At 41.4% G+C, this 11,921-nt stretch overlaps 1 protein-coding gene across 1 annotated transcript; it reads left to right on the top strand.

The window, feature by feature from the left end:
* The first annotated feature begins 4,027 nt into the window (after positions 1-4,027).
* On the top strand, positions 4,028-11,785 carry LOC103701598 (transducin beta-like protein 3). Its single transcript, XM_039122765.1, has 6 exons — positions 4,028-4,494; positions 5,272-5,454; positions 6,327-6,476; positions 10,584-10,801; positions 10,913-11,198; positions 11,470-11,785. Exons 1-6 carry the CDS (start codon positions 4,189-4,191, stop codon positions 11,674-11,676), a joined length of 1,350 nt encoding a protein of 449 aa, XP_038978693.1. The 5' UTR covers positions 4,028-4,188; the 3' UTR covers positions 11,677-11,785.
* Positions 11,786-11,921: the final 136 nt, after the last annotated feature.

Raw genomic sequence — 11,921 nt, 5'->3', positions numbered from 1 at the left:
GTGGCCTCGGGATCCACTTCTTGGTAGAGGAGCAGGAGATACTCGCGACCAGATATACAGCCAGGTTCCTCCTCGAGCCGGACAGTCTGTGGGGATCCTTGATGAGGGCTAAGTACGGAGAACCGATGGGAGCACATGCATTATGTGTTGGTCATCAGAACTCCTTTCTTTGGAGAGAGATCTGTAGTCGAGGCCCGGAGATCTTGGAGGCGATCAGGTGGGGGTTGGAGATGGACGAGCGATTGATGTCCTTGAGGACATCTGGTTGGCAGCACGACCACTGAGTGGGTGGCCTACATTCCTTGACCCGGAGTGCTTGGCTGGGTGTAGAGTCAGCGACCTTGTCGTCCCAAGGGAGTAGAGGTGGGCAGTGGACCTCATTTGCGACACCTTTGGGGAGGCACTAACAAAGTGGATTTTGGCTTTGCCAATCCCCACCGAGGAGAGGGCGAATCATAGAGTTTGGAGCAGCACTGGGAGACCAAGAGTGAGTGCCCGGGAGCTCCGAGGCCTGGCGATGCGGGCCCTAACGCGGCAGATTGAGGGGGCTTGGATTTGGAGGCTGTGCATTCACCCCCAGGCTGCCATGTTAATCTGGAAGGTAGCTTGGGGTGCTTATCGACTTGGGGTGTCCTAGCGAGTAGAGGAGTAAGGGTTTCCCTTGCATGTGAGGCATGTGAGGCGATGGAGGAGACCATCTGCCATGCCCTCTCTGGGTGCCCGCATACGGCCCAATTTTGGTGGTATGGTGGGATATCCCCCATCATCGGACAGGGTGGGTCTCCGGTGGAGGTGTTTCTCACTCGCCGAAGGGCGTTTGAGAGGAGGTTTGATATGGTGGAGTAGGGGGTCCGATGTGCCTATTTGGCCTACCATACTTGGCTAGATAGGAACGCCCAGACTTTTGAGGATAGGCAGCTGCATCCAAGGGTAGTGGCAACTAGAGCCCTGCTTCATGCATTGGAGGTCATCAGCAGTGCACCATCTCAGCCCCCTGAGACGGCTAAGGACATCTGGGTCTCTCATCCAGCTGAGTTAGCGACCAGGTTTATCCTTGTTTCCTGGGAGCTCCCACCTCCTAGTTTTCTTAAGGTGAACTTTGATGGCAGTGCTGCGGAGCAGGGCACGAGGGAAGGTATTAGATTTATGATCAGAGACCACCACTCCAGATTTGTGGCGGCTGGTGGTTGCCGGATCTACGACACCTCGGCTAGTGGAGCAGAGTTGCGGGAAGCATGAGAGGGTGTCGCTTACGTGAGGTGCACTCTAGGTGCAGAGTATATTTATCTAGAGAGTGACTCAGCTTTTGTGATTGAGAGAATCAACGAGCAACATACCGTGGCGAACGGATTGTCTCTGATTCAGGACATACAGAGGATAACCGAGGACTGTGAGACTTTCAGGGCCGCATATGCTTACCGAGAGGCAAACACAGCCGCTGACTGGGTAGCCTCCTATATGGCGCATCACTCTGGGGGCTTCCTCTGGGTGAACTAGGCGGACGTTTCCGACCCGCTTAGATAGCTTTTTTTTTTTTTTTTTTATGGGGTGAGGAACCGGCGTACCCCAAAAAAAAAAAAAAAAAAAAAAAAAAGGCCCCTTCACTCATCAATCACCAACTCATGAAACAAAACCCTCGGTCACAAAAGGAGGCTAATAGTGCACCGAATTGCGTGGCTTCGATTCCCAATCTGGTTCTATCACGTTGAAATTTTTGGATTTTAATAAAAAGAAAAAAAAAAATTTACTCATGGCAACGGCCCACAAAAAAGGCCCCTTCACTCATCAATCACCAACTCATGAAACAAAACCCTCGGTCACAAAACCAAGGCTAATAGTGCACCGGATTGTGTGGCTTTGTAGATTCTCAATCTGGTTCTATCACGTTGAAATTTTTAGATTTTAATAAAAAAAATATTCACTCATGACAACGGCCCACAAAAATGGCCCATTCACTCATCAATTACCAACTCATGAAACAAAACCAAAATCAAGGCTAATGGTGCACCTGATTGCGGGGCTTCATATGTTCCCAATCTGGTTGTCATGTTGGAATTCTTATATTTTAACAAAAAGAAAAAAAAAAACTTTGCTCGAGAGAACGGCCCACAAAAAAGGCCCATTCACTTATCTACCACCAACCTATGAAATTCCTCGGTCACAAAATCAAGGCTAATAGTGCATCAGATTGTGTCGCTTTGTGCGTTTCCAATCCAGTTCCATCGCATTGGAATTCTTACATTTTAACAAAACAAACAAAAAAAAAAGCTTCACTCAAGACGGCGGCCCATAAAAAAGGGGCCATTGGCTCATCAATCAGCAGCCCATGAAACAAAACCCTCGGTCGCAAAATCGAGGCTAATGGTGCACCGGATTATGTGAGTTCCTAATCCGATCCTGTCACGTTGGAATTCTTATATTTTAACAAAAAAAAAAAAGCTTCCCTCAAAAAAAGCCCTCTCACTCATCAACCACCATCCCATAAACAAAACTCTCGATCACAAAATCGAGGCTAGTAGTGCACCAGATTGCATGGCTTTTTTTTTTCTTTTTTTTTTTGCGCTAAAACGGGTAAATCATATCTGACGGGTATAGATACACCCAATAAAATTAAAAAATAAAATATCTCGGAGTGCTAGGAGCAACTCCCTATCTCCGGCCCACATGGTACTACTGGAGTGACTGGCTACATAACCGACCACTCAATCCACAGCCTCATTAGCTTCACGGAAAATATGCTTGGTCTGGAAGGTCTCTCTATCTCTCACCATTGCCTAGATATCTCGGAGCAAAGGATGGACACAGCCATTATCTCTTAGGCCCCCTCCGGATCCAACTAATGACCGTGACCGAGTCCCCCTCGAAGACAATGGAACTAGCCCGTAGAATACACCGAGCGTGATGAAGGCCCGCCTAAGCGGCCCTCAACTCCGCACTTAGAACTGATATGTCAAAGAGTTGACTGACCCCTGCAGCCACGACCCTGGCAGACGGGTCTCGAATAAAAAAATCCGCGCCGCCCCGCGTACCTTCATCCAAGACGAACCCATCGAAGTTTACCTTGAGAAAACTCGGGAGTGGGGGCTCCCAGGTGAAAAATACCGTACGGGATGCTACCGAAACAAAATAAGAACCACAGATATCCCGAGCTGTCAAGGTCTCTTCGACGGAAATGATGTGACTGAGCTCCGCCGCCTACACACGAACACTCTCCACCATAAATCTCGGCGACATACTACGTTCGCCAAAGATACGAGCGTTTATAGCCAGCCAAATTTAGTAAGACATGCAAATTGTTTGGCTCGCCTCCTGGCAAAGTAGTGGGGACTCCGAGCATCGGCTCATGGTCTGTAAAAACCGGTCCCTCCAGCTCCAAACCTCTCGTAGGATCCCTGCCAGTCGTCCTAGCCCATGTGCACTGAAATAAGGCATGGTCCACCGTCTCGTCCATACCAAACTTTCCACATACCGGGAGAATCCACAGTTCTCGTCCGCTAAGAACTGCTCTCGTCAGAAGATAGTCTTAGACCACCTTCTAGAGAAATAGGGCTACCCTCGGGTGGAGTCCTAAGTGTCAGATTTAGGTGCAGTCAGGCCCAGGCTCATACTGCCGCCGGAGAATGCGAAAGAGGTCGCCCACCCTGACGCTAGTCCTGGTAGAGGTGCTCCAAACTCGCATGTCAGGACCTGCACATCCAGATAACGAGAGCGATCGGATCCTCTCCGCCAGGTGCCCCCCAAAAAACTAAACCAACCTAGTCTCGTCTCATGCTTCGTGTGTTCCTAATTCGGTGCATCGTATTGGAATTCTTCTATTTTAACAAAAGAAAAAAAAAAGTTTGCCCAAGACAGCGATCCATAAAAAAGATCTATTCACTCATCAATCACGAACCCATCAAACAAAACCCTCGGTCGCCAAATTAAAGCTAATGGTGCGCCAGATTGCTTGTCTATGCTTCATTCGGCTCCGTCGCCGCGGCCTGTAAAAAAGCATAAAAAAAAACAAATAAAAAAAAGAGAGGCGTATTCCCACATCACCCATGGAACAAAATAAACTTGCACGAACAAAACCCTCGGTCGCAAAACCCTCTCAAACCCGCCGCTCTTGCCTCCCCGGGCTGTTTCTCGGTCTCCCCTGACCCCTCGCCGGGACCTTCCAAACCCTCGCAAGAATCCCAGCCGCCACCGATGGCGACGCCGTCTCCGGTGGGCCTGAAGCAGAGCTACCGGTGCGTGTCCTCGCTGCAGCAGTTCTACAGCGGGGGCGCCTTCGCAGTCGCCTCCGACGGCGCCTTCCTCGCCTGCGCCTGCGGCGACCAGATCAAGGTCGTCGACGCTTCTGACGCCTCTGTTCGGGCGACCCTCGATGGCGACTCCGAGGCCGTCACCGCCCTCGCCCTCAGCCCCGACGACCGCTTCCTCTTTTCCGCCAGCCACAGCCGTCTGATCCGCGTCTGGGACCTTTCCTCCCTCAAGTGCATCCGTTCTTGGAAGGTATACTTAACGAGATCAAGTAAACAGAGAAAATTGCAAGAAGACTTATCGCCACTGTTGTCTTTGTTTCTCGTATCGTGCCTTCTTTTTATTTTTGTTTTGTTTTACTCTTTCAATTGAAATGAAGTAGTATTTGGTTTTCCATTGAGGTGAATTCAGCACTCAGAAACAGGATAAACGTGACAGTTAGGTTCTTGGAATATAGAAGTCTCAGTTTGGTTTTTTGTAGCAGTATAAGTATACGTACCTATGGTAATTAAGTTATCACGAAGAATTTAAAGTTCATTGTTTTATTAGTCAATATTAACCTATACAATCTAATTGGTGCTCGTCTATTTATTCTTTTAAAATGAATTGATTCGACTTTGGTAAATACTATGTAATACTTAGATTGTTTAATATGAAGAAAAATCAGCTTTTGTAGCTACTGTTTGAGATTTTCGGAGAGAAAACATTGTATTCTAATATTACTTGGTTTGTATGTCTTAAAGAAGCTCTAATCGTAACAGGACAAAATGGTTCTAGTGCCTCTCAAATTATCTTTCTTGCTGGAGGTTATATAAGGCTCAGCATAAAGTAAACATAGGTGAGTGAACAAGAAGATAGCAGAGGGAAGAGAATCATGTGGCACCCATACTGATCTGATTTCTTTCACTGCTGGAAATTAAAAAAGAAAGTTAAAGTTCACATCATTGTTCCATTATGGAGTTTGATGAATATTCTGTATACTCTGTACATACAGGAACAAGATTTACATATTGACTTATTTTTGACTAGGGACATGATGGGCCAGTGATGGGCATGGCATGCCATTCTTCTGGCGGATTGATTGCTACAGCAGGGGCAGATAAAAGGGTCTGTGTCTGGGATGTGGATGGTGGCTTTTGCACACATTTCTTCAAAGGTCACCAGGATGTTGTGACGAGCATTGCATTCCATAGTGATCCAAACCGCTTACTTGTAAGTGCAAATCATGCTAATATTATTTCCATACGATTTCACAAAAATGTTATTTATTATAGCATAATTATTATGCCATTTGTTTGTGGCCTATCCTTTTGGTCTTTCTGCATGCGCCTTTATATGTGCATACTGATTCTTTACTGTAGTTGCGAAACAAAGGCTGTAGTAAATGCAAAAACGGAAGAGGTGGCAAGTTCACTAAACTCGGAGGAAACTATATATATTCACTCATGTAATGTAGGATCTTTTAGATTATGTAATTGGAGCTGGACCATATAATGGATATTCATATGTTAATGTTGTCGCACTATGCTTTTTTAATGCTTTTAGGCATGCGAACTCAGAGATATTAATATAACAACCCAAGACAAAAGAAAAATGCCATTACTTACTGATGATGACAATGTTGTTCAAATGTGATAGAGGTGCCATCCATCAAGATGTCCAAGACTTTCTTAGCCTATGAATTCCATGTATGATGGTGGCATGCGCTTGATAAAAATGACTGCGTTGTTTTCTCAATCTTTCATGCATGCCTCTACCTTAAAATAAAATGAAGATCGGTTCTTTTCGAGCATCTAGACTGACACAATGGACCGCTTATTTCCTGGCATAATTCTATACACATGCATTGATATTTGACAAATAACCCTTGCGTGTAACATTTTGTAGGCGTTACAATTGTTTTGAGCTGTGAAGCTTTTTTTCTCTCTTTGTGCCACTGCTAGTCAATTAATTTATCCTTTTCCTTAGCAAGAGAAACTTGAATATGGCAACAGAACATATAAATGTGATGATTTTCACTCTTTTGCCTTCCAGCTTTTAGATCTCTGCAATTTGTATTTGATCAGATGTGATGAATGTCCCAGCTTTTCTCAGGAAGCAATGATGCAAGCATACGAGTTTGGAATCTTGAAAGTAAAAAGTGTGTTGCAGTGCTGGAAAAACACTTCTCACCGGTGACTTCCTTGGCACTATCAGAAGATGGACAGACTTTGCTCAGTGCTGGAAGAGATAAGGTACGGATGAAATTTTTAATCTTGCTTAACCATGTATCTATTGTAGATATCTAAGTGTGGGTTGCTTTTTCGAATAAGGTTTGATGTTTATGCTCTGATTCGAATGGTGGATATATGCTAAAAACATGAAGTTTGGTATGTTTCGAGCTTTCATGATGACTTATGTTATGAATTTCCATAATTTATTTTTAATGGGGGATGACATTTTGCCAATGATGGTGAAACTATTTACTTTTTTCTACATGGTACATGATATTGGAATTAAATTACATATTTGATTTTCTCCTTATCAATGCCTTTCATCTTCCTTTCTTTCTTCCTTATACTGAAGAGAGTACAAAACACCACCACTAGTGTTCTGAGGCTTGATGGAGGGTGGATGGTTTGACATCTGATTATCACTTTGCAATTAGAAAGAAGCTCAAAATATGAAAGAAATTAAAGAACCAGTTGCTCCAACTATAATATAAATTAGATAATTATATAAATCAGATAGTTAATTTTTATTAATGCTAGGAGGTTAAACCATGGTGATGATATTTGAAGAGAAGAGATGATTTTTCTTCTCATCTTAGTTGACATGAGGGAACTATGTTAATGTGCTGTGAGAGGTAATATCCAGGTTTTAAGAACTGTAACATTCAGGTACAATAGAGCAATGACAAGTGATATAGCTATGGCAACAGAAGTGAATTCTGCCCCAAGGGGCCAAGAGCTGGCAGCAAATCCATATCACTGCACAATTTACAATTATCATAGATAAGATGACAACTAATATTTTAGGAAATTTCCCATAATTATGCAATTTTTAGATGATATAGTTAATTGCTAAGACTAAGGTGGCATTAAGTGCTACGTAAAAATTATTGGAAGGGTGTGAAGGGATTGAAAGCTAGAACTAAAACAAAGCATAGGGGTTTATTTAGTAGAAAGAAAGGCGATCATGGCATCTTGGGACTTTAGACAGAAGAATGATAAAACAAAAAAGATCTAATAAAAGTAGAGCATGCAAGATACAATAAAATCTGATATTGACGATAATAAGTCTTATAAAACTGTGTCTTACAGCATGCTTTGGAATAAAAGTGATGCATGCAGATATCATGGGAGAGGAAAACATTCATGTGGGCATTTAGTAAAAATAAGATCAACTGATTGAGGAATGGATGCACTAGAAAAAATAGAGTTACATTAATTGTGGGCAAAAGGGTGGATTGCTCGTTGACATGGTTTGGGTATGTCTAGCAAAGAACTAAGCAGTCCTTGGAAAGAGTGGATCTTAGCTTTGTGTTGAAGGGATGACAGAGAAAACTTTAGAAAAGAACGTATATGGTTTGTGAAAATGTTTTTCAAAAAGCTTAGAATAACAACTGATGCAATCCTTAGTCTGATGGGCTAAGAAGCCTCCACAAAGCTAAAATGAAATATCCATTACAAGTTGATAGTTATTGCCATGATCATGCGGGAAAATGTCACTTGATTGTATACTTCTGTTCACTTACTCTTAGGTCATAATGTTGTGATAAATGTAATAAAATGTATTATGGCATATCATTTTCTAAGTATTGAAACATAATATTATTGGATCTTGGTTTTTCTCTTCGTTACATAGCATGAGTTGCAGCAAATCGTTGCATAGAGTTTGCTGTTATGTGCATATATTAAGTAGATCACGTTATGCAATAATCTTATTTATATGGACTTGTTCTTGTTTGTTATTTTTTAGAAAATAACTGATACATGTTACATTACTTTCTGAAAAAGTGATAGCATCATCCTTGTCCATCATCTCATGAAGGTCTAGCAACAAGATTTCACTCCAAACCATTTTAGTTTCCCTATTCTCTGCATTAGATTTTGTGTTAGTGGCTTGCGTAGCATTTCTAAATGGTGGTTAATCTATAGTTCCATTTTCAAATTGTTTAATCTCTTAGACTAATTGTCACTAATAATCTAGTATATGTAAGGTGACCAAGGATTCAAGTTCCGGCGGGATGTCCCATGGGACATCGGGATAGGGTACTATTTTATGTGTCAGGATAAGACCATCCCATCCAAGGTACGCCATACCGGCCCGAACCTGACGGTATGGGGCGTATTGTACCGTATTGGTTCGGTGCCGGTATTCAGTACGGATGGCATATCGATCCTCAGTACGCCAAAAAAATTCTGTACCGTACTGTACCGTACCGATACTGTGCTAGTATGGTATTGGTATAGGATCTGATACTGAGACGGCGAACTTTGGTCTCGCCATTATCCCAGCTTTTCGATCGGCACGTCTTGGGACATCCTTTGTCCCAAGTGTCGGGATAGGGAAGGATGGTGGCGCGTCCTGTTCCATGGAAAAACTTGGATATCCCCATCCCACAAGATTTGAAATCTTGATAATGACACATTTGTGTTTTTTATTGACAATATCTACTAGAGCAGTGCAATCAACTTGTCCCCTTACATTTAGCTATAATTTTTTAGGCGCTCGCTCTTAATAGGAGCTTGTTGCTGATGCTGTACTAATTTAAGGATCAACACTTTTAAACTTACAACTTGAGGTGGAAGTACATTCTTTGAGAATGTGGGTAGATTATTTTGTGCTAATCTTTCTGAGGATGGGCAAGGATGGGCTGAAGGAATGCTCTCAAATCATCGTTCATGCTGGGAGGATTCATTTCACATAAAGGAAGAGAATTTCAACATGAATCTCCATCCAATTTTAATAATTATCCCTTTAATGATATTTAGGGAAATAAACTGGGTGACTAACAATGGATAGATATTCTGACTAATGGGAATAGATAGTATGATTGGCATAAATATTCGGAATTAGACAGGACTATCTATGCATCTGGTTTTTCCAAATAAATATGGGATCAATGTCGAACTTTCTTTTTTCTTCTCTATTCACTTTTATTTTTCAGTATCTCTCCAGTCATGGTTTGATTACAATCCCTTCAACTTTTTCTTCCCATTAATGTGAGGGATGAAGACCCTTCTTTTGGTAAATAATCTTCTTATCTCTTGTGCTTTTCTCCTTCCTTTTTTTATCACTTTCTTGATTACTTTCTCTACCTACCTACTAAATTGCTGCTTTTCTTGCACCCCATTTTGGTCCAGTTTTGCTTTCCTGTATACCATTTCTTCTTGCTATTTATTTATTGTTTTGACCATAGCTATCTGTCAGCAGTCCTATCTTTTTGGATCATGTCAAATCAGATCAATCTCCTTTGGGCCACCAGAAAATCTAGATTACTATGGTTTGACTGCCAGAGATGGTGTTATTCTATGGGAGATAATCATGCTTATTAGTTAGTTATCTTCTGTGCTAGAGGTGAAAATGCTTGGTTTTTTCTTTGTTGTGTTGGCTGTTTTGACTTAAATTTACTGGTCTTGATGTTGTCTGCTGAATTGTTCAGTTACAAACATTAACATGTATCCCTATGTTCTCTTCATGGATCTGCAAAAGCATTCAGACCTGATTAAGCAACCTCAGTCTCCATTAGCAACATTGTTTGCATTCTGTATGACATGCTATGATACATAAACCTCCGTAATTCAATTTATTGTCCAGATCCTTTTCTTAGTCTATTACACCAATTATTTGAATTTAGTATGCACTAGAAACCTCCTTTTATGAACACTTAAATGCATGAGTCGACAATATGAGCTTTCTCAAAATAATCTTTCTGAAATTTCACTTGAACTTTTGACTTCTTACTCTCAATCCCTAATCAGCCTATTCAATAGAACAACGTAAAGTTTATATTGAAAAATTAGTAATCTAATTTGATTGGCTGAACTGGCTTGGCTTTGCTCTGCTGCTGCATGAATAGTGATTGGCCTTATAATTTGTTCTTCAGAACTTGATGTTGGATAGGATCCGACTATTTTGTTGTTTGGTTTACCTCTATTTGCTTATAGATGACATAACTTGTTGTTCCTTTCTTTATTTTTTGTTTGTTGATTTTGCTTCTGTTTGGTTAAAAGGATGCCTGAAACATCTCCAATTTGCATGTAATTGCCATTCCTCATAAACATATCTTATATCATGCAACCTATTCTTGTTATTTTAAGTTAGCAGCAAGAAACTAAATGAGAAAGCTACCCCAGGTCGTGAATATATGGGACCTGCGTAATTATAGCTTTAAGATCACAGTACCAGCATATGAGATGGTGGAAACTGTTTCCGTTATTCAATTGGGGACTAGCTTGTCAGCTTGTTTGGGCCTATCTGAATTGCCAAGTGGGAAGAGAAAAGCGAGTAGTTCACCGATTTATTTTTTGACAGTCGGTGAGCGTGGAATTGTACGCATATGGAACTCAGAAGGGTATATGATTTTTCTACAAACTTTGGATTGGACACTACTAGTTCTTTCATTGCTTCAATTTCTTCTGTATATTGCTTATGGAACTAATCCTAGTTTTTACTTTTCCAACAGTGCAGTTTGTATATATGAGCAGCAATCTTCGGATGCTACTATTAGCTCAGATAAGGAAGACTCCAGAAGAGGATTTACATCAGCTGTTATATTACCGTCGGATCAAGGATTGCTCTGTGTTACTGCTGACCAGCAGTTTCTGTTTTATTCCCCTATCAAATCAGTTGAACGGGCATTTGAGTTGAACCTGCACAAACGTCTTGTTGGTTATAATGAAGAGATTCTTGATATGAGGTTCTTGGGTGAAGATGAAGAATATCTTGCCGTGGCTACAAATTTGGAACAGGTAAGCTATTGTTTTATCTGGTTTTCTAATTTAACTTTATTTCATTCATCCTGTTGATCATGGTAATTTTGATGATGTTGGTGACAGATTTATTACCAATGGATTTTATTTTGGTTGCAATCATCTATATTGGTTTCTTTTCTTATCCTCACATTTTATGCATCTTATTTGTATAAAATTGTTTTCTTTTGATGCTTGTTAGACTTCTTAAATTCTATTTGAGGTGGAACTTCCAATCAATTCTGAGTATTTAATCTTGTCTCATGTGCAGGTGCGAGTTTATGATGTTGCATCCATGTCATGTGCTTATGTATTGTCAGGGCACACAGACATTGTTGTATGCCTTGACACATGCATTTCAAGTTCAGGGAGGCCACTTGTGGTAACTGGAAGCAAGGACAATAGTGTAAGTAACCTTCCTTCTAAGACACAATGCTTCAATGGAGTGACCAGCTACTTTTATATGAGGCCTATTTGAGAATGGCTCAGTTATATGGTCATGTAGATGGCTGGAAACTTAGAGCTGGCCTGGAGTTTAGCACTAGGGCCATTTACATACTGTAGCTTGAATAATGGCTTTTACCTGGTATTTAGTTGAAAAATTACCTGCACCTTTTATAGCAGTTGCCATTTAGTATCTCTGAAAAATGATCATTTCTCATTGAGCATTCAGTTGCGCTGGTTCTTCCCTATATTTGTTATGAGCTCAAGTGTTATTCTTAT

The sequence above is a fragment of the Phoenix dactylifera genome, unplaced genomic scaffold, assembly GCF_009389715.1.
Source record: "Phoenix dactylifera cultivar Barhee BC4 unplaced genomic scaffold, palm_55x_up_171113_PBpolish2nd_filt_p 001731F, whole genome shotgun sequence".
Classification (NCBI taxonomy): domain Eukaryota; kingdom Viridiplantae; phylum Streptophyta; class Magnoliopsida; order Arecales; family Arecaceae; genus Phoenix; species Phoenix dactylifera.
Note: the sequence above shows the minus strand (reverse complement) of the source record. Positions and strands in the feature narration are given on the sequence as shown.

Bases quoted from the DNA above. Each gene is read 5' to 3' on its own strand.
- LOC103701598 (XM_039122765.1), top strand. From the start codon at position 4,189: ATGGCGACGCCGTCTCCGGTGGGCCTGAAGCAGAGCTACCGGTGCGTG. The intron at 5,455-6,326 runs GTAAGTGCAAAT...TGAATGTCCCAG, and splicing joins GTGATCCAAACCGCTTACTT to CTTTTCTCAGGAAGCAATGA. The intron at 11,199-11,469 runs GTAAGCTATTGT...TCTCATGTGCAG, and splicing joins TGGCTACAAATTTGGAACAG to GTGCGAGTTTATGATGTTGC.